Source organism: Portunus trituberculatus, chromosome 39, assembly GCF_017591435.1.
Source record: "Portunus trituberculatus isolate SZX2019 chromosome 39, ASM1759143v1, whole genome shotgun sequence".
NCBI classification, from domain to species: domain Eukaryota; kingdom Metazoa; phylum Arthropoda; class Malacostraca; order Decapoda; family Portunidae; genus Portunus; species Portunus trituberculatus.
The window spans coordinates 8,371,004-8,392,683 of NC_059293.1; the positions used below are offsets into that span (position 1 = coordinate 8,371,004).

The 21,680-nt window shown below is 49.2% G+C and overlaps 1 protein-coding gene across 1 annotated transcript in view; it reads left to right on the forward strand.

Annotated features, from left to right (window-relative positions):
• Nucleotides 1-21,680, forward strand: part of LOC123515676 (protein tramtrack, beta isoform-like) — a 137,030-nt gene that overhangs the window by 107,538 nt on the left and 7,812 nt on the right. Inside the window, 3 exon segments of the mRNA XM_045274506.1 lie at nt 18,056-18,903; nt 20,685-20,843; nt 21,369-21,680. Of these exon segments, the coding sequence (XP_045130441.1) occupies nt 18,056-18,903; nt 20,685-20,843; nt 21,369-21,680 (1,319 nt within the window).

The following is a 21,680-nucleotide window of genomic DNA, read 5'->3' on the forward strand; positions in this document are numbered from 1 at the left end:
CACCCAAATATCTCCACCCGGCCGGAGAATCGAACCCCGGTCCTCTGGCTTGTGAAGCCAGTGCTCTAACCACTGAGCTACCGGGCCGTGTGTGTGTGTGTGTGTGTGTGTGTGTGTGTGTGTGTGTGTGTGTACGCTCTAGCTACTCGAATGAGTGCCTGTGAGCGTGCCGTAGCTGTGCCGTGCAGCGTCAGGCCGTGCTGACCTTTTCCTTGAGGCGCCTCCAGGTGGCGAGGTGGAGTACCTGAGGGCTGCGGCAGGTGGCGCCGCTAACAAAGGATGGAGGGTGGCGAAGGAGTGCACACCGGAAGGAAGGAGATAGAAGGAACAGTTAGGTAAAGAAAGGCGGAAAGGAGGGAAGATGAGAGGGAAGGAAGAAAGGAGGAAGGGACACTTAGGAAGAGAAAAAAAAAAAAAAAAAAACAAGGGAAGAGAAAGGTGGGAAAGAAGAAAAAGAAAGGGAAGGTACAGGTAGATAGATAAGTGAGAAAGAAAAAAGAAATCATGACGAGAGGATAAACAACACGGCGGGATAAGAGAGAGAGAGAGAGAGAGAGAGAGAGAGAGAGAGAGAGAGAGAGAGAGAGAGAGAGAGAGAGAGAGAGAGAGAGAGAGACGGTGAGACAATGGCAACAGGAGGAGCAGCGGCAGCAGAAGGAATGAGGAGGCAGCATCCGTGGCAGTGGCGGCGGTGGCGGCGGCAGAGAGGCTGAGAGACCTGTTGTGGCGGCGGCCCAGCTCCTCCGTTGCCCAGGAAACGTACCGTACCTGCTGGCGGCGGCGGCGGCGGGGGAGGCGGCTGTTTCCTTCCACAGACCTTTAGGCTCCGGTTCCTCAACCCTCCCATCAACCCCCACTCCCCTACACCCCATCTAGCGCCCCCCATCTAGCAGGACCACAACAAGCAACGTAACACAACACTGCAGCTTCCCCCGGCCTTCCCAGCCCACTCCGCCCACACCTACCCACGCCCACGGAGACCCAGCAGCAGCAGCAGCAGCAACGACCTGGCTAATGTTATCACTGCGTTAATGTTATTGATCGTTGTGAGCCCTCAAGGATCCCACCGCTACCCACACCTCCCTTCCCCTTACTTCCCCTCACCTCCCTTCCCCTCCTCCACCCATGCAGCCTCCCTTTCTTTCTCCTCCCTATCCCTCCACATATTCCTCCTTCTCTTCCCGCAAATTTGTCTAGTTTCGCAGTCAGTTGTTCAGTCTTGCCTCCTGTAACCCCCTTCTACAGGAGTCTCCGCCACTAATACAATCAACGCCACCATTACTTGCTTCTTTTTCTTCCTACTTCCCTCATCACAGCTGCCGCCGTCACCACCACCACCACCACCACCACCACCACCACCAGTAACTATTACCACATCATAATCTTCCCACCTCACGAAGATTTCAGTAACACACACACACACACACACACACACACACACACACACACACACACACACACACACACACACACACACACTCTCTCTCTCTCTCTCTCTCTCTCTCTCTCTCTCTCTCTCTCTCTCTCTCTCTCTCTCTCTCTCTCTCTCTCTCGCTAAGCAACACCACGGCTGAGTGTTTGGATAATAGAAATCAGCCGTGTGTATTTATCAAGACAACAAGTGGAGAAAAAGTGGGTAGATGAGGGGCGGGTAAGTATGCTTGCAGTAAACAGGCCGCCCCCGCCCTGTGTGATACGCACCTCAGAGAGAGAGAGAGAGAGAGAGAGAGAGAGAGAGAGAGAGAGAGAGTGTTGAAGTGCATGAATGAACTTACTCCCCCTCCTCCCTCTCTCTTGCCTGCTTCCCACTCCTCCCTCCCTCTCCGATACTCTCCTCCTCTCCTCTGCTCTCCTCTCCTCCCTCCCCGCTATTCTCTTTTGCTCCGTCTTGCTCCTTCCTGCTTCTGACCACACCTCGGCTAAACCATGACATTGACATTTAAAACTCTTAATGATGGTGCTTTAAAAATTCTCTTGTCTGTTTAGACTCGTTATTTGCTTTCAGGACTCGCAATTCTCGTACACACGAGCGGGCGTTTGCATTAGTGTGGAAGAGTGGTGTTGTGTAGCGGACTCTTTCGGCATTGAGGCGAAGGGAAGGCAAGAGGTTGGTGCAGGTCAAGAGGACGTCGTGCATGTGGTGGCGGGAACGGCGGCAGAGTGGCGGCCTTGGCGGAGGCGGGGCGGAGTGGGATGGCCGGGGTGGGGAAGGGGCGGCGGGTGCGTGTTTTGCTTCACAGGTTTAAAATCAAGTCAAGCAGTCGGTGACCCTTAAGGGGTCCCGGCGAAGACTGTTGAGGAGCAGAGAAGTGGTACCTTACATTCCCACCATGTCCCAAAAGAGAGAACAGCTTGGCGAGTCCCTACCTGGAAGGACCTGCTTCGGCTGGTATCAGTACAAGTTTTACAGAGCGGTTTTCGACGAGGGGCTTCAGACAACAAGGCGTATCATGTTGGCTATTCAGAACTGTGGTGCCTCAAAAGCCACAATCTGGTGGCTACATGAACCAGGCTTCTGTTCGGAGCTGGGTCACTACTGGCGACTCCAACTCGCCCGCCGAGAGGTTCCATGTAATCCCAATTGTATTTCACCCTCCATTGTTTACCGGACAGAAGCTACAGCAACAGCAGCAGGCCTACCGTAAGGGCCAACCTCTGTAACTGATGTAGTACATTAATTTTCATCAAATGTATGAGTCATGTAACGCCCTCTGATTCGCAGACATCTTCGCTACCTGCCCTCCATCTTAGCGTTCACATCACGCTCGCGCCAACTAATTTAAGCTGGTTTCCAGAGAGAAAAAAGAAGAGTTTTCCTCCCGCAGTGTTTAATTCTGCCCAAGGCTCCCTGCCTCGGCGAGAAAACCTAAATCTGAAGAAGAGTGACTCACCGAGGGCACGAGAGTGCCTCGAAACATTGCGGGAAGTGACAGTTAGCAGGGCTACTCTGCCTGGGTGGGCTGGAATCCAATCCAGGTAGGCTGTGGCTCGGGCCGCTGTCCTGTGGTGGTAGAATCCAATGTGTACGGCGGCTCCACCTTTGTCGTGGGTCACTGCCCGCACCGCCACCCCTCTGGAAGTGACTTGCACTCGACACCCCACCTAGATTTAGGCATCAGCACGCTGAGAGGCCATATGAACCCCCAGGACCACGCCAGAATCCCGTGGAGGCGTGACGAACACCAAGGACTTTTTGTTCCACATGGCGCCACTGGCCGCGGTAGTAATACAGTCCTCTGCTGACGTGGCTGCCGCCGTGGTAAGCTGCCCAAAGGCGAGGCACCTGTGCCAATGGAAACCATATGTGTGGGATAAGATGGCGGAGAGGCCCACACCCAATGATCCCTCCTGATGAGACTATGGGGGTCATGGGGCGCCCGCCGGGTCGCCTTGACCGCCCCTTGCTGGTGCCTCTCCTTTCCGTAGCACGGGTGCGGTTGGTAGAGGAGGAGAGCTGCAGGGAGCGTTGCTTACTACAGGGAGGCTGATGGAGCAGAAGCAGCAGCGTCAGCGGCGCCACTTGGCGGTGGTGGTAATGGCAGCGTGTGTGGTGAGAGCGTCGGAGACAAAGTGAATCACAAGCTGTCTCATCAAGACGAACTCCCATCATTCCAATACAGTAAGATATTTTCCTCCCCCCTCTTACACACACACAGCACCACAGAAAGTCCTCGCCCGGCTCAGGAAACAACCTTGAGGGCCTTGTTCGTGCCCCACGATGTCCCTTGTCAGGTGTTACCTGCACTTATTCTTAACACACACACACACACACACACACACACACACACACACACACACACACACACACAGGTGTGGAGGGAGGAGACCGGCAGACAATGGGTGCTGGTCTGGAATATTCACACTACAGACTAATGTCTTGGTCAGTGGCTGCACCTCTCACGTATTGATTGAAGGACTTAAGATGAAACCGAGAACTTGCTGGCCTCGGGAAGGCAGTTTGTTTCTGAGGGCATTACGACTATGGGCAGCGGCGGCGACGGAGCAACGCGACCCCCGCCGAGCAGTAACCGTGATCCTGATCCGCCGCGGTAGGGCTTGTGTAAAAAAATAGTATGACGTTATATACTGTCATTGTTTGAATGTAGTGATGTATGTTGTCACGGTGACCGCCGAGATGAGGCGGCGGCGGTAGCGAAGGGGAACGCGGGGGTGACTCGATGACGGGGGGCAGAGGGGGGTCTACGCGAGGCGCCGCACAGGCCGGACCCTGATGGCAATGCTCACCCGTCCCCATCCCCTTCCCTGTCTCCTTTCTTTCTTCGTTCCTTTCCTTCCATCCTCTCGTCCTATATTTTTTCTCCTTCAAGCCTTGTTCCATTCGTCTCATTTCTTCTTGATCTAATCAGCTCGTCCTCCTCCACTGCTCCTCTCCACTCGACTCCTCACCTCTGTTCTCCCTTTTCATTACGATGTACTGGTATACACTCATTTTTCTCCTTATCCTTGCATGTCTTTACCTCTTCCTCGTTTCTGTCCTTCAAGTAAACCCTTTCAGGCCCAAACGCCTCTCCTCTCTCGCTCCTTCCTGCGCCTCCTCTCTCCTTTCTGCTCAGCCTTCCCGTCCCTCTCCCTCCTCTCCCTCAAGGACTCAAGCAATCGATATTTTCTTTGATTTCTCCCTTTGTCTGCATTGATTTTTCAGAAGGTGGTCGTGATGTGATGGTAGTGGTAGTGATTTCGGTAATGGTGATGGGCGTGGTGATGGTAGCAGTGAAGGCTTCGGGTGGAGTAAGATGTAGCAAGGTGTAGAGGGAGATAAAGGGTGCGCGAGAGGGAAGGAATGGGATGGAGGGAGTGTGTGGCAGAGTGGGTGAGTGAAAAGAGGGAGGGGAAGGGCAGGGAGCGAGGAGGGGAAGGTATTGATAACAGGCGAGAGGGGAGGGACAGGGAAAGGTAAGGTGGATGGGGAGGAGGAGGAGGAGGAGGAGGAGGAGGAGGAGGAGGAGGAGGAGGAGGAGGAGGCCTCAGTTCACCTGCCGTGTCATGTACCACCGCATGAGGCACTATCGGCGGCACCCTCCCTGCCTCCGCGTGGCACTCTTGCACTTGTTTACGCTGTAGTGTGTGTGTGTGTGTGTGTGTGTGTGTGTGTGTGTGTGTGTGTGTGTGTGATTTCGGGACTGCACGGGAGGCCGTACTGGTGTACGTAAGGCATGTGTACGCGCACGTGTCGGCCGCTGGACGCTGGAGCAGGGCGAGTCCATACGGGGAACGTTTCGAGAACGTTTGGTGTGGCATCGTGTACGTAGAGTGCCATCGTGTGTGTATGTATGTATGTGTGTATGTGTGTGTGAGGGAAGAGAAGGGGGGATAGGGGGAAGGAGGCAGTGTGTGCGTGAGCGCAAGAGCGTGGGAGCGTCGCCATGGAAACGTACCCGGGTGACGACCGCCGCCGTCCTCGGCCTACCGCGCCGCCGATAACAAATTACCCCAGACTGTGGTGTACCCTGGCGCCGCCCGCCCCGCCCCACGCCGCCCCGCGCCGCCCGCCCCACCCTGCCTCACCACTTTCCCTTGTCGTCCTCAGTGCACTTATTTTCCAGCCTCGCCCTGCACCGCCCCGCCCACACCCCGGCTGCCCCCGCCCCGCCCCGCCCCGCTTCGCCTCATCAAGCGTAACAGTTAGGTTCATATTGGTTCACATTGTTCCTACTCGCGTGCTGTCTCTGTTTCTGCTGCTGCTGCTGCTGCTGCCAGCCAGCCAGCCAGCCAGCCAGCCAGTCAGCCTGCCTGCCTGCCTGCCTGTCCCCTCACCACCCCCTCTCTCGTCCCCTCGCTCTCCCAACTCTCACAACAAGTGCCAGCTCGCTCCCTTCTCCTCCCTGCCCCCTCTTGTCCCCTCGCAGCGCCCCCACGCCGCCCCCTCCTCGCAGACATAAGACCAATATCTTAAGGTTTAGAGTTCTTCACAAACTGCCTCCTGCTGGCCCCCTCGCCCCTTGTTCCTAGTAGCACCTCTTCTTCCCCCCAGTACCTGATTATACGTTTCCTCGTACCTATTGATATTTCTTATACGCTGTCTCCCTGCACGAAGCCCCTTGCTAGACCCTTGCTTGCACCCCTTTCCTCCCTTCACCACTACTCTCGCCCCCGCCACACTCTTCCTTTCTCTCCTCACTCCTTTCAAGTCTTCATCATGTTTTTCTTCTTCGTTCCTCTGTTTCCCCTTCCCATCACTCTTGTAACCTTCTCGTCCCATCCCTTCTCTTCTCATCCCCTTCCGTCCCGTCGTGTCCGCCCCTCTTCTATCCCCCTTTCTCCTTTCCCTTGACGGCTCTTTCCTAGTCGTACTCAGTCACCACCACCACCACCAACAACAACAACAACAACAAACACTGTATAATAGTAAAAATCGAGCCGAGAGAGAGAGAGAGAGAGAGAGAGAGAGAGAGAGAGAGAGAGAGAGAGAGAGAGAGAGAGAAAACGTTTGTTGACGCTTGAAAACTCGTGTATGTATGTATGTACACACACACACACACACACACACACACACACACACACACACACACACACACACACACACTCACGTGGCCCAGACTGAGGAGTATTTTCAGGTACATCTTACGTAATGTAGTATTTGGAGGAGGAGGAGGAGTGGTGGTGGTGGTGGTGGTGGCAGCGACCGTATGATGTGTTGGTAATACGGTGGTGTGAGTGTTGTTCCTGTGTGTGTGTGTGTGTGTGTGTGTACTCTAGTAATGAATTAAAAAGTAAAAGTGAGTTGCTGTGTGTGTGTGTGTGTGTGTGTGTGTGTGTGTGTGTGTGTGTGTGTGAGGGGAATAAGGGGCGCTGCAGCCTTCACTATGGCCCTGGTATGTCTGCTTCGCCCCCCACCCCTCTCCCCTCCCTTCCCTCAGTCCCTCACTTCCCTCCCTCACACAAAGACTGTACGGCGTGTCAGTATGGGAGAGGGAGAGGGGACGGAGGGGAAGGAAAGAAGGGGAGGAGAGGGAAGGGGGAGCACTAGCGAGGACCTTGTGTGGTCAGTGTGGAGGGGGAGGAAGAAGAGGAAGAGGAGGAAGAAGAAGAGTGTTTTAGTAGCAGCTGTGGTGGGAAACGTTTGTGTGGTGGAGAGAGAGAGAGAGAGAGAGAGAGAGAGAGAGAGAGAGAGAGAGAGAGAGAGAGAGAGAGGAGGCGGAGGAGGAGAAAGAGGTATGGGGGAGGAGGAAGTAGGAACAGCGAAGAGCCGCGTCAGTACGAGTTGCACGAGGTACAACCCTCCCTTCTCCCCCATACTCTCTCTCTCTCTCTCTCTCTCTCTCTCTCTCTCTCTCTCTCTCTCTCCTTGCTTAGTCCTCCCTCTGTTGCACGATGAACGAGGCTCTGCTTTCCTTCTCCTCCTCTCTCCTCTTTCTCCTTCCAACTCCCTTACTTGCTTCCTCACTCAATCCCTTTCCTCTTACCCCGCTCCTCCCACACCTGTCTTGGTCCTGGCCCTAACCTTCCCCCTCCCAACCACCAACACCACCACCTCTTTCCCTCAAAATTCCTTATATCCACCCCCTCATTTCCTCTTTCCCCTCCCCCATACGCACTCTTTCCCCCTCCGCCGCCGCCGTTACAGACAAGAATCACACAGTGTCAGGGCGCATTAGACCAACACTAAGAAACACTCCTAATGATCACCTACGTGTGTGTGTGTGTGTGTGTGTGTGTGTGTGTGTGTGTGTGTGTCTGTCAGGGTACGAATGGTGTGGGGGTTGGGGAGGGAGGCAGAATCATTACTTATGTATGGTGGCTGGGCTAGGCTGGGAGGGTCCACGCCAGCCAGCCAGCCACCACCACCACCACCACCACCACCACCTCCTTCTTCTTCTTCTTCTTCCCTCTCTGCCTGACTGCCTAACCCCTACTCTCTCTCTCTCTCTCTCTCTCTCTCTCTCTCTCTCTCTCTCTCTCTCTCTCTCTCTCTCTCTCTCTCTCTCTCTCTCTCTCTCTCTCTCTCTCTCTCATGTTAACGTAGCATAGTAGCGGTAAACGTACGTGTGTGTGTGTGTGTGTGTGTGTGTGTGTGTGTGTGTGTGGGAAAAAACGGGCTGCATTATGGAGTATAGTGCCACTAACTGACGAACGAACACACACACACACACACACACACACACACACACACACACACACACACACACACACACACACACACACACACACACACACACACACACACACACTGTACCCTTTCACCCTCACCCCCTTCTCTCTTTCTCTCTACCCTTGCCACCTCCACTCCAGCCCCTTTCCTCTCTTACTTAACTGCTCACCACTACCTCACCTACTTCCTCACTCATTCCCCTCACACTAACACACGCACGTCCCCTCACTGCTGCGCTTCTCTCTCCCCTCCCATCTCATTTTCATCCTTCACTTCTCTCCTTCCCTCAGTAGAATCTCCACCCTTCTCACCCTTAACCAGCTCTCCCCTCCTCCTCCCCTTACTCTCACAAACCTCTCCCCGACCTGCGCTAGTCTCCCTCACTAATTCAGGCTTCAGTCCTCCTCTCTCCCCACCTCTCCCCTCCCCTTGTCTCGCTTTCTACAGACAGAGAAGGCATTTTGGATGAGAAGAGAGAAATGAGAGAAAGGAAGAAAGGGAGAGGGGAGGGGGACTAGTGGTTGGCAATTTGGAGGTGGAGGGGAGGAAAGAATGAGATAACAGTAGGAAGAAGTGTTTATAGTTAGGAGGAAAGGGGGGGAGGTGCAGAGAGAGAGAGAGAGAGAGAGAGAGAGAGAGAGAGAGAGAGAGAGAGAGAGAGAGAGAGAGAGAGAAGGGAACGTAGGAGTGTAAGTTGAGGTAAGAGTGATTAGGATGAGGGAGAAATTGTAGAGCGTTAGAGGAAAGGAAGAAAGGGAGGAAGGAGGAAGGAATTGTGAGGAAAAAGAGGTTAAGACAGAGAATGAGGGAGGAAAGAAGGAAGGAGGTTGTGCCTAAAAGTTAAGAGGAAAAGAGGGATGAAGAAAGGAAAGATGGAAGAGAAGGACTGTTGGTATAAGATGAAAATAAGACAAGGAAGGTTGAATGAGGAGAGCGAAGCAGGAAGAAGAGAGAAGGATAAAAGAAAGGAAGAATTGTAAGGATAAAAATGATAAAAAAGAAATCTAAAAATAATAAAAAGCGAAGGTATGTAAGGGTGAAAAGATTGAATGAGGAGAGGGAAGAACAAAAAAAAGAATAAGTAAAAAAAAAAAAAAAAAAGGTTTGATGGGAAGAAAAGAAAAAGAATTGTGGGGAGGATAAAGAAGTTGAAACAGAAGAGAAGGAAGATGGCAGGTAGCTAGTGTAGTAAATTTGACTATTCTAATTAATATTCCAGCAAGGTCCTCTCCCTCCTTCCTTTCCTCCCTAACCTAACCGTACCCCCACATTCACCACCACCACCACCACCACCCAGACAGCCTCGAAGGGCAGCAGTGGCCGGGCTGGTAGGTGGATAGGTAGATGGGTTATACACCATACCCACCTTCATGACTAAACCTCACCTGGGCCCCTGATTAAAGCCTACCTGAGCCGTGGCACCTGTTGTGAGACTTGAATATAGATTTTTGAGGTATTTGTGAGGGATTTAGAGTACGGAATGACACGTGACTTAGTATCATACTCTGCCACGCACCTCCGTTGCTTTCCATAGGCTCTAGTAGTCTAATTGAAGTGACGTAGTTAAAGTGACACGGGTTTTTCCAAAGGATGAGTTTACGCTTCTAGTGGCAAATTAAACGAGATTTCTTCCTTATTAACGGAAGAAATAGACTTAAGTGCCCGGCGAATCGTCCTTGCGGCCTTTGAAAATAGTCGCGGTGAAAGAGCAAAGCGTCTCTGAAGAAAATTTTTACTTTGGGTGGCAAATTACAATATCGTACATAAGTGTTTATTCTCTATATTTTATAGGATATTGTGATCGATATTCTTGTTTTTATTGGGGTACATTGCGTAAAAAACATTAATCTCTCTCTCTCTCTCTCTCTCTCTCTCTCTCTCTCTCTCTCTCTCTCTCTCTCTCCTACCCTAAGGTTTGGTTATGTAAAGATTGGTGTGGTGTGTTAGCCTTCCATCCAGTGTGGGAGAGAGGGGGAGGAGAGCGTGTCAGGAGGGAGGGAGGGAGAGAAGAGGGCCATGGTTGAGGGTAAAGAGAGAGGGAGAGGGGTGCCAGAGAAGAGTGTCCATGGTGGCGGGAGAGGGAGAGCGAGAGCGAGAGAGAGAGAGAGAGAGAGAGAGAGAGAGAGAGAGAGAGAGAGAGAGAGAGAGAGAGAGAGAGAGAGAGAGAGAGAGAGAGAGAGAGTGTGTGTTCAGAGTATAGAGAGGGATGGGAGTGCCAGGGAGAGGGATGATGGTAACGGATGAGAGGGAGGGAGAGGGGTGCCAAGGAAGAGAGGGCTGATGGTAGATACAAAGGGAGAGGAGAGAGTTCATGGTAAAGGGTGGAAGGAGAGAGGGAGGGGCGATGGTAGAGGGTAAAAAAAAAAAAAAAAAGAGGAAGGGAGAGATCCATTGGTCACCCGCGGCCTCCACGTTTGTGCCTATTAGGAAATCGTGTGTCGTGCAAAGGCTCACTTGCCCAGTCAAGCTACAAGTGTACTCGCGCCACGCTACTACACCCTTTGTTACCAGGCACGGCTTTTTTGTGTTAGCAGGAATGTACGAGTGGCTGGCTGCGCGGAGTGACGGAGTGCAGAATGACCTAGTTAGTGGCGGGGACGAGTCCGTGGCGTGACACCTGGTGACACTCAACAGGCAGCAGCACCAGCAACAGCAGCAGACTCCCCGCCCGCCTGACACCACTCTGCTGCTGCTTGGTGGTGGTGATGGTGGTTGTAGAGGGCGGCGCTGAGGGGTTGGGGGCGGGAGGAGTAGGCTGCGAGTCAAGTGGGGACAAAGGAGAGAGTGAGAGAGCGACCCAGGCCGGTGAGGGCGGAGGGGGGAGGGGGAAAGGAGGGAGAGGAAAGGTTCTCAGGCCGCTAGCACCACCACCACCACCACCACCACCGTCCCCACCGTCACGCCTGGGGAGCCGCGGCTCATACGCCAATCATCCTGGTGGGTACACTCTGCCCTTAACCACCCTCGGGTCAGGTCAGCCGGGCAGGGGGCAGGGCACAGTGGGCAGACTGATTGGAGGAAGGGAAGGCAGCGGGAGGGCCATCGCCGAGCTGTAGTACAGTTTTACAGTCGTTGCCGTCCTCGTCTTTGTTGCCGCGTCGCGTGGCTGTCGGGGGCGCTGGGCAGGATAGGTTTTGGGTGTTGAGGCAGGCGGGCAGGAAGCATGGCAGGCAGGCAGGCATGCATGCAAGGAGTGGCGGTGGTGGTGGTGGTGTTTGGGGTAGGACAGTCCTCCTTGAGCCAGTGGTGTCACGGCCCCGTAACCTCAGCACCCGCCGCCCCCACGCAGGGCCAGGCCGGGTGGGGAGTAGGTGACCGAAGCATTGCAGAAGACAGACGAAGGGAGCTGGGAGAGCGTGGCGGCGGTGGCCTGGGGGGTAGGCCGGCGTGGTTGCAAGATGTTGCGACGGAGCCACCACAGCGGCGGCGGCGGACCAAGACTGCCTGCCTGCGCCCCCTCCCTCCTCCCTCACTCTCTTTCTACCCCGCGCTCTCTTTACACCCTACTCTCTCGCCTGCTCTCCCTCCCATAGCTATCTTTGTGCGCCGTACTTGTTAGCGGGGCTACCCGCCGACACTCTCCCCCGCTTCTTGGTCCTAAGGCCCGGCGCGGCGCTCGTCAGCCCTGCTGTTGAGTTTGTCCTTGGTGGGTCCCCGTAGGTAGTATGGGGCGGACCTGGTCTGGCATGGCATAGCCACCGGCATAGATAAGTCTCAACCCAGCCCAGTCTTGTCCCTTCCCTCCTCTACCTTCTCCTGCCCTAAGCATTATCCCCTTAGAAATGCTCGTCGTCTCGTTTCCTCGTTGCACCCCCTCTCGCCTCCACCCCAACGAGTGCCATCTCTTTCCCTCCTCTGTACTGTGGCTGGAGCCAAAGTGCAGTGTGGACCTGTGATACGGCGCGAGTGTTGCATGAGTGAGTGTGTGCGTGGGTGCGTGCATGTGGGGGAGCGGGGTAGTGTCCCCGCACAGCCGCGCGTGGCGGGCCTACAGCGTACGGGCGGCGGTGTAGCGCTCGTACGGGGGAGAGGGCAGTGTGAGGTGCGCCGCTCAGCCGCTTAGAGGTGCGGCCCCTCGTCCCCGCGTGCCGCCCGCCTCAGCTGGTACCGCCCGCGCTCCCGCCCGTTTCCCTTCCTCGTTAGTGGCTCTCTGTCCTTCTACTTACTGTCCAACGCTGGCCTGCACCCTGTACATCACAGGACGTTGTTTCACGTACTTTTCTGGCCTTACTGGCTTGTTGAGCGAGGGTTGCAGGCCTCCAGGACCACGACCCTTACTCATGTCAGTCCTCTCCTTACGCTACGTGGACTGTCACGAGTGCGAGTGACGAAACAGTGTATTATGCAATATAGAGACGTGCAGAAAACTGTGATACCGGTGACGAGGATTATAGTTGCCGTAGTGTGCAGCGTGACAAAGAAGTAACTAATGTGTTGGTGGTGTTGCGGTGGGCGACACGGGATCCCAACCCCACGTGAGGAACTGTGTGTGTGTGTGTGTGTGTGTGTGTGTGTGTGTGTGTGTGTGTGTGTGTGTGTGTGTGCGTGTGTGCGTGCGTGCGCACGCGTGTGACTGGAGTGGAGTGGAGTGATATGTTGTGGTGTGTGGCGTGCGTGGTGGCAGGAGAGGGAGGACAGGGGTTAGAGCTATGTGTTGAGGCAGCATGTGTGGGTGGCGGCGGCGGGGATTGGTGGGTGGGGTGGCTGCTGGGCCCAGATAGGGGAGCCATACCCGCCCTCACCACCACCCTTCTTACACACCGTAGCAACACTACACCACCAATCTCCCCTTCAGTCTCCCCTCACCGCCCCTCAGCCACCACTGCCCTGCCAGTCAGTACTTTGGGTGACCTTAGGAAACATCATTACATAAGACCATTCAGTCCTTTTCATTAGCATAGAGCAACGGCATCACCACCTCACCACCTGCCCGACATCCTCTCCCTCGTCAGGCTTCTTTGTTTTCAAGTTGATTCATGGGAGGGAAGTGTGTATATTATATGTATAAATAAATAATTAAATAAATATAAATATAAATAAATATATATATATATATATATATATATATATATATATATATATATATATATATATATATATATATATTTATTTATTTTTTAACCGTAGTGTGTGTGTGTGTGTGTATTTTTGTGTCACAAGTAAAGAACGTAATGTCTCTTAAAAATTAGGATAGAGCAGGACGTGTTGGATGGTGTGGTCTCGTCTAGAGGGGTTGGGGAGTTCGGGCGCGTCTCCCTGCAGGAGTTACGCCAGTCTTTATCACGGTGGCTGTTTTGGGGGTGTCCGCATTCCGTGAATAAACAACTGGAGTGAAGCTGGGATGACTCACGACCTGCTGCCACCAGCCTGCCAGGTGGACTGTAATGAGGTCCACCATCACCTCCACCACACTACCATGGCTCACGAACACCGTCACTTCATTAAAAGGACCGCTATCAACACCACAAACCACTAAAACTTTCATTCCTATGACGAAAAAATATTAATATATCTTATATGTAACTTTCCCAACTCTCATCGATATGATCCACTGCCAATCTAGATATCTCCTAGGCAAGAAATAGTCTTGTGGTCTAAAACGTGCTAATACCACTGAAACATCACCTACACAAGTTTCTTATAGCTAGAATCCACTACTGCTAATTAGATATCTCAGGAAATACAGTTGTGCTATAAAAACACCAAGTTATCGAGTTGACATTACATCGATCTAAGGACACTGACGGGACACAAAGAAGCAAGAGAGATGGATAAAATGAAGTTCTTATTACTAATGAAGGCGACGGCGAAGGGTATATCTTCGGGCGATGCTTCAAGAACGCTCCCTTTCCTTAGCCTTGACACACAGAGGGAGTTGCGAGGCTTAAAAGTCCTAATACGCCGGCGCCTCCATGCAGACTGGACATGATCTGTACTTTCCCGCCTCAAGCGTCGCTCACTGGCGGCCTGAATATTGATGAGGGCCGCGGGAAATACCTGTTTGGAGGAGTATATATAATCTACTACACATGACGCTCTTAGCATGATCTGATATGGAGCTACCGCGCGCCTTGTGTGTGTGTGTGTGTGTGTGTGTGTGTGTGTGTGTGTGTGTGTACCCTGTTATGCCACAGGTCATGGAGCACACCGCCAAGTTGCAGCAAGGTAGCCACGGCACAAGCAGACGAGTGTTACTATTCCGTACTGTTACTCTCTGCACCACACTCATATAACATCTCACTATCACCATCACTATTTATCACCAGGTAACACTTCATTTGTACCTTAGCAACATTCCATTATCATTGCTAAACTTGTCTTGCAATATTACTGAAAGACTTTTTTCTCCATCACCATCACCACTATTACCATTACACATCACTAGTACCATGGCAACATTCCATCACAATTAATAAGTCTGCTTTTAACTAGGAAGGCAGGTCTCCCTCATCACTATCACCACCACCGCTAAATTTACCTTTCAACACCACTAAGAATTAACCTCCATCACTAGAGTAAAGCGATCTTTCATCACCACCACAAATACTATCACCACGACCAACACTAACAGTAACACATCATCACCACACAAAGCGACATTCCTCTATCACCACCACCACGATAAGGCAACCTCCTTCATCACCACCTGTAAAATCAACACTTCACAACCGCCACCACCACCACCACCAACAACGAGAGGAATTCCTTTCATCACCAGCACTATAAATCACATCACCATAAGAAACCAACCAACCGAAGTATTCATCACCACCACCACCACTATCCTTACCACCACCATCAGCAGCAACAAGATAGACCACTCACACTGCACCCTAACAACAGTACCCATCACTAGGACCTATTTCTGTCCTCACCCCCAGAGACGACCTTACCAGCACCACCATTACGAGCACCATCAACCACCACCACCATCACCACATGACCTCAATCAGCATCTCGACAACACCACCAAATGTTTACCACCACTACCACTTCAAACACCCCAGCAACAGGATCAGAACACCTCTGCAACTAATAGGGGTTCTTGATTAGCACTACAGCGAAGGCATCTGTCATCGCTAGTTTGCTCTCAAGGGAAGCCACCGCGAGGCCTACTAAAGTAATAGGCATTGAGTGAAGCCGAGTGCTGAGCTAAATTCTTATCATCGCAGTTACGCAACAATATAGCCAAGGATAATTTTAGTAATCACGTACTTAAGTGGATGATTCATTCGTTTTATTTATTTTTGTAGATTTTATTAATGATTAAACGTTATTTTCTTTAATTTATCCATGGAAGTTACTTTTTTTTCATGTATTCTTTTATTTTTACTCACGCCACAAATAAGATATTTATAGAATATTCTTTGAGATTGCACGATTTTTTTTTATATTTCTTTTTTCTTCTGAACGATTAAGGTTTATTTTTATACAGTTTAGTTTGGCAATGTCTGCATAATCTTTCTGAGGATTTATATATCTTACTTTTACATTTTTTTTTTTTTTTTTTTGAACGGAGGAACGAGGGATTTTTTTTTTTTTCCTTTTATTTTCAACTTATTCCATGACTGACCGAAACTTACTGAACGAGTGCCGGTTTTTGCGAGCGTATCCATGACGGAACGAACGCATCTGAACGAATACTACATTTTTTCCTACTGCAAGAACTTCTGGGGGCGCGTATGTGAAAAACCAGGTCAGAGAATTCAGGAAGGAAATAGCTAGGACGTAGAAAATGGGAGGTGGTGTTACTGGTATTCGTCTGCAGCGCTGGAAGTGAAGGGTGGTGAGGAAATAGAACATGGTAGGAGAGAGAGAGAGAGAGAGAGAGAGAGAGAGAGAGAGAGAGAGAGAGAGAGAGAGAGAGAGAGAGAGAGAGAGAATCCAGGTACACAGAATGAGGTGGTTAGATGGTGTTACTGACAAGACTAAAGAGTAGAAGCGAGGAGTTTAGAAATAGCAAATGCTGATTAGATTAGAGTTGATCATGAAAAGAATCAGAAAGAGGAGAATAAAAGAGAGAGATAGAAAGGAGGAGGATGAAGAGTTAATAGACAAAAACACAACGAGGCAAGATGGTGCTATTGACAAGATTTTAAGAGTAGAAGAGAAGAGTTTAGAGATACGACGCTTTAATGAGAACAGAATAGGAACATGACAGGAGACTCTGAGAGAAAGAAAATGGATAAAAAAAAAATAATAAAATCTCTCCACTGTAAACACAAGGTGGTGGTAAAGTGGCGTTACTGACAAAAATCTAAGAGTAGAAGCGAAGACTTCAAAATAGAACATGCTGATGAGAGTAGAATAGGAAGATGGGGTGTAAGTGGCGTGTGTTTTCAGGAATAAGTGGCGAGATGAGGCGAGGGTCAGGCCGTGGGCGCAGGAAATAGCAGCGCAGGACATGGGGGGTGGAGGAGCGCTGGCTGGCTGGGAGGCGGAGGGAAGGAGGGAGGAGCAAGAAGTGAACCACCTTATACGAAAACAAATTATAATCGTGCATCGTAAGGAAAATTGTCGTACGTATTATAGAGTTTGTAATTTGATTTTTTTTTTTTATCCTTTATGGAGAGAGTAGGATTATATTTTCTTTTGCTGTATGGTGTGTGTGTGTGTGTGTGTGTGTGTGTGTGTGTGTGTGTGTGTGTGTGTGTGTGTGTGTGTGTGTGTTCGTCCCCACCACCAACACCGCGAACGAGTGATGATGAATAATATAATGGGACAGTAAATCAGATCCGACACCCACGCGCAATAAATTAATCTGATACCCGACAGCAACACCGCCCATTTTAAAAGTGATTCTTGATTTTCAGGTTAATTTATACATAATACAAAACAGAAACATCTTCCTTTTTACAAAGCAACTGTAACAAAAAATATAAAAAAAGATAAAAGACCGCAGCTGAGAAAGATATACAACAAAAACAAGTTGAGATCGCAAGGAGTACCAAGCTATGGGAAGCAAAGACACTGTGGCCGCTCCAACTTTGGTGGAAGTGACACATGCATCCTTAATTGAGTAAAGCGAGTGAGTGCGACGAGTGACAGCGGCGGTATAGGTGGGAGTGAGGAGGGCCTAAGTGGCGGTGGTGGGTGGTGTTGTGAGTCGAAAGTCGGCCCCGCAACGCCTTCCCCCTCAACTGGCCCTCATGAGTTCTGTCGGCGGGGGATGGCGGCGCCCACAGGAGCATGTGCCGTGAGGACCCGCTGCCACATCCTGGTGAGGCACTACACACACACACACACACACACACACACACACACACAGACCATTCCCACTATACAAACACTAGATTACAGAAAAAGCAAGACTCCCGCACCGGGCGTGTTGGTTCTCTACTCACACTACAGTAGATCTAAAGTTACCAATCACCTACCGTGTCTGGAGTGCTGCGTGGGAGTATCTTGCTTCTCACGTGTTTTTCCTCGACTTGATAGTCTACATTCTCCTTCCTTTCCAACTCTCGCTTCGTCTATGCCTGAAAGAGAAATGTGTAGCAAGTAGATACTAGTGTGCCTGAAATCTCCTCACGTTATTTCTTTTACTTTTAGCAGTACGAATTGTAACACAGTAACACATACATTACACACCGTTGTACTCTCATTTCATTACCACTTTCTATATGCCCATCACTATTTCTCTATAATAACAGCCAATGACAGACTTACAATTTCACGGTATGAATGATTGATGGGCTCAATGATACTTTTTGAAGTCAATAATTTATGACTTGGCCTTTTCTTTATATAATGTTAAATGCCTTCTCTGATAGTTTTCTTTACAACACTGTCGAGATCTGATTTTATATTGTTGCTTGATTACTTGGAAATTTACTTCACTGAACTATTGTAATTGTAGTAGCTGTGAATTCACATCAAACTTTTGATTTGACAGTAACAAATGCTGTGGTGGCTGAGATAATAATTGTGTGTCTTTCATTTCAGCACTCCTGATGATGGGAAGTGACCAGTACTGCCTCAAGTGGAACAATCACTGGGCCAACCTGATTCGAGTCTTCAACTCCCTGCTCCAGTCAGAGACCTTCGTGGATGTGACACTGGCATGTGAGGGCCGCCACTTGAAGGCTCACCGACTGGTGCTGTCTGCCTGCTCCCCGTACTTCAAAGAGTTGCTTGTAGCCCATCCAGACAAGCATCCCATCGTGATACTCAAGGATGTTCGCTACTCAGAACTGCGGACACTTGTTGAGTTTATCTACAATGGAGAGGTGTCGGTGGAGCAGAATGACCTTGCAGCCTTGCTCTGCACTGCCAGGGAGCTACAGATCAAGGGTTTGGCTGACAACCGGCTCCCAGGGGCACCGTCTCCACACTGCACAGGGAGGGACATTGGGGATGGAGGGAAGTACACCCTCACCCCTGCAACCACCACTGGTCTCCCTACGACCACCACAAGTTCCAGCTCTCCACCCTTGGAAGCCACTAACATAAAAGGTGGCAGTCCCCGACGGAAAGTTGGATCTGAAGATAGGCCACCACCACCACCACTGGCAGCCCTGCACCCGGGCATGCCGCCTTCCAGTTACTGTTCCTCGCACCTTTCAGCCTACCACTCTCACCCAACTTCCAGAGAAGCTTCCCCAGTCCACAAGAGGCGAAGAGTGTCAGTGGAGGGCTGTGAGGATGATGGGGAAGCTGGTGAAGGTAACAAGCAGGCACAAAATGACCCACCAAATGGCCATTTCCCTCAGCAGCAAGACACTAATGAAAGGCAGTATACTCTGGCATCCAGCTCTTCAGGAATCAGGATTACAGACCCAACCAGAAGAGAGGTAGGTTGTAAAATGGCTTTGAAAAATATAACCCATGGCTCATTTCCATTAACATAAGTTATCACACCATTTCAGTCCTCAGTACTCAAGTTCCTGAAGGTGAGGTTAGGCACAAATAATTCTTTGTCTTTCATGCCTCCTTAATGCTGGTGCTGGTTTATTACTGTTGCTTTTGTTAGGGGTTCAACTGCATTATGGTTGCAAGAAAGGCAATGAACTGAGATTAGTCACATGAACTACTGTCAGTTTTCTTTGAGTTCTCATGATGTTATAGGAATCTTGTTTTCATGTTCCAAGGATGGCTGGTTTTGTCACAGTGTAGCACCCAAGCACCTTAGAGATTGGTTGTAGATAGTGACACCGCTGGCACGTTTACCTGAGCTCACTGAGATTTGGGCCTCATGGTTCCAGCTGCTTTAAATTTACATGCCTTGAGTTTTATCTACCTAGTCAACCATTACTGTTACACTATTTCAATAATCAGTATATGGATTCTATATTTTTATTTAGGTATGTTTGAGGATCATACCATGGTATAATGATATACAGCTGTCAGTTATCTTATGATTATTTTTTGTCCATTACCAGTTCATTGTTATTGTCAATACTTTTAGTTGCACTCTAGTGGTTATCAATAATTTTAGTTTTTGGAACAGGAAATCAAATGTAGTTATTCATTTTAAAACAATACTTTTTTAATTAGTGAACAGACATGATAGATATTGAATTTGAATTTTTTAATGATTTTTCCTTTTCTAAGATAAAGATAAAACTAAAGATTTGAATTAAAGATTTTAAATATTAATATTGCTAGAATGAAATTTTGAATTTATGATTTACTGGTTATTGGGTGATGAATTTATTGTTAGTTATCCATTATTAGTTATCACAGATTAAGTTATCATTATCAATTTATCAGTTATAATCATGTTTTTGTTATTGCACACAACTATAGGTATAACTTGTACAGTATGTGTATGCAAGTTGTTAGTTCAATTAGATTTTAATGACATGGAAAAAATACATTCATCATGTACAGTTTCAATGACACTAAAAAACAATAAATATTCATAGTCTATTAAGACTAATTAGATTAGGTAACATTACTAATGAATTTTTGGATGACTGCAGTACAGGTTTAAGTTTTTTATCTGAAATTTTGTAAATGAAAATCTAATCTGCTTGTCAAATCTATTTCAAAGGTGAAACTCCCTTAAGTGAACAGCCATGACACAGGAGTCTATTCCTAAGGTTCACATTCACTGCTGTACCTTTCACCCCCTCAGTCTCCCATCCCTCTTTTTAATTACTGCAACACTATCCTGCCATTTTTTTATGGTCTTTATTTTTACACTAACAGCATCCAGTCTGTCTCATTTCCTACCATTCCATCCACACACAGCTGAAGGTGTACTATTTGATCATTTATTCAAATGGGCAATTTAATTCTTCACCTTTAGCTGATATATCAAATTTTACATATACATGCTCTGTTTTCATTGTTCATCTGATAATGTAATTCACACCACAAACACTTGCCAAATAACATCACTGTCTTCATCGTCAGCCTGAAATATTCATTCTGTGTCTGTGTTCCACATAGATACACTTGATATAAGTGAAGATAAGTACCAAAGGAAGAAATTAACTCAGTATCTCTATAGATGGCATGCTTTTTACTTCTTTCTCAGTGTTACACATTTGCTACAGCTAGTCTTCAGATAGGTGGCTGTTCAGTTGAGATGCTATCATTCCACTAACCACACACACATTTGATGCAGGACAACAACAACACGCCCCCCACCTGGGACACAGACAAAGCTTCACCGTCCATAGCCAAGATCTCTGTAGGTGTGGCAGTAACGACCACAAGCACTTCCACTAGCAGCCCTGGGGAGCCCCGGGGCTGTGATGACGATGATGATGACAGAGCACATGTGGTGAGTCTCACACTCAGGCTGTACTTTCTACCTTTAAGATTTCAAAATTACTCAGTATCATTGTATCCTGATTACAATAGGAATAATAATGTAATTATTGCAAGTGCCTTCACATCTCTGGAGATGTTGACAGTACATGATAAATGCAGCTTATCACTTGATATGTCCTTGTGTCTATATAATAATACCAATAGTATACAATTGTATTGTTTGCCAGTTGTACGAAAGTATTTAATTTTTGGTGGCTTCAGGCATTATAATGATGGCATAACCACTGGATCAAATTGGATATACATAGTAAATCAATAGTTTTAATTTATTTTATTTCTTTGGATTGTATCCGATTATGCTTCTTTGGTGATAACTTTTTTGTATCACTGTTCTGTACCACATGATATTGGAAGTGTTGTGAATGATTGGTGTGAGGCAGAATGACTTCAATTCATCCTTTTCAAAAGATGCTATATGTATGATTTTTTAAAATATAAAAAATATGTATAATATAATGTATTTTCCTGTTTGCAGACCATCCAATCACCAGAGGTGATCCTTGAGGAAGGAGAGACAGGTGTAGTGTCCTCTGGACCACCATCTACGGTGCCCTCACCTTCCCTAGCTGGCAGTTCCCTTGGCAACTCATCCATAACTGCTACTGCCTTGGGAGGTCCCCTGACTCCAAGTGGTCCCCTGCCCCCTCAAATGGCCCTTCTTCATCAAGCTCTGGCTTTAGGTTATCATCCCTTTCAACATTATTTTCCTCCTGGTCTCTTAGAACAACAACAGCAACAGCAGCAGCAGCATCCTGGAGTGTCTCCACCCAAAGAAATAATTCATTTC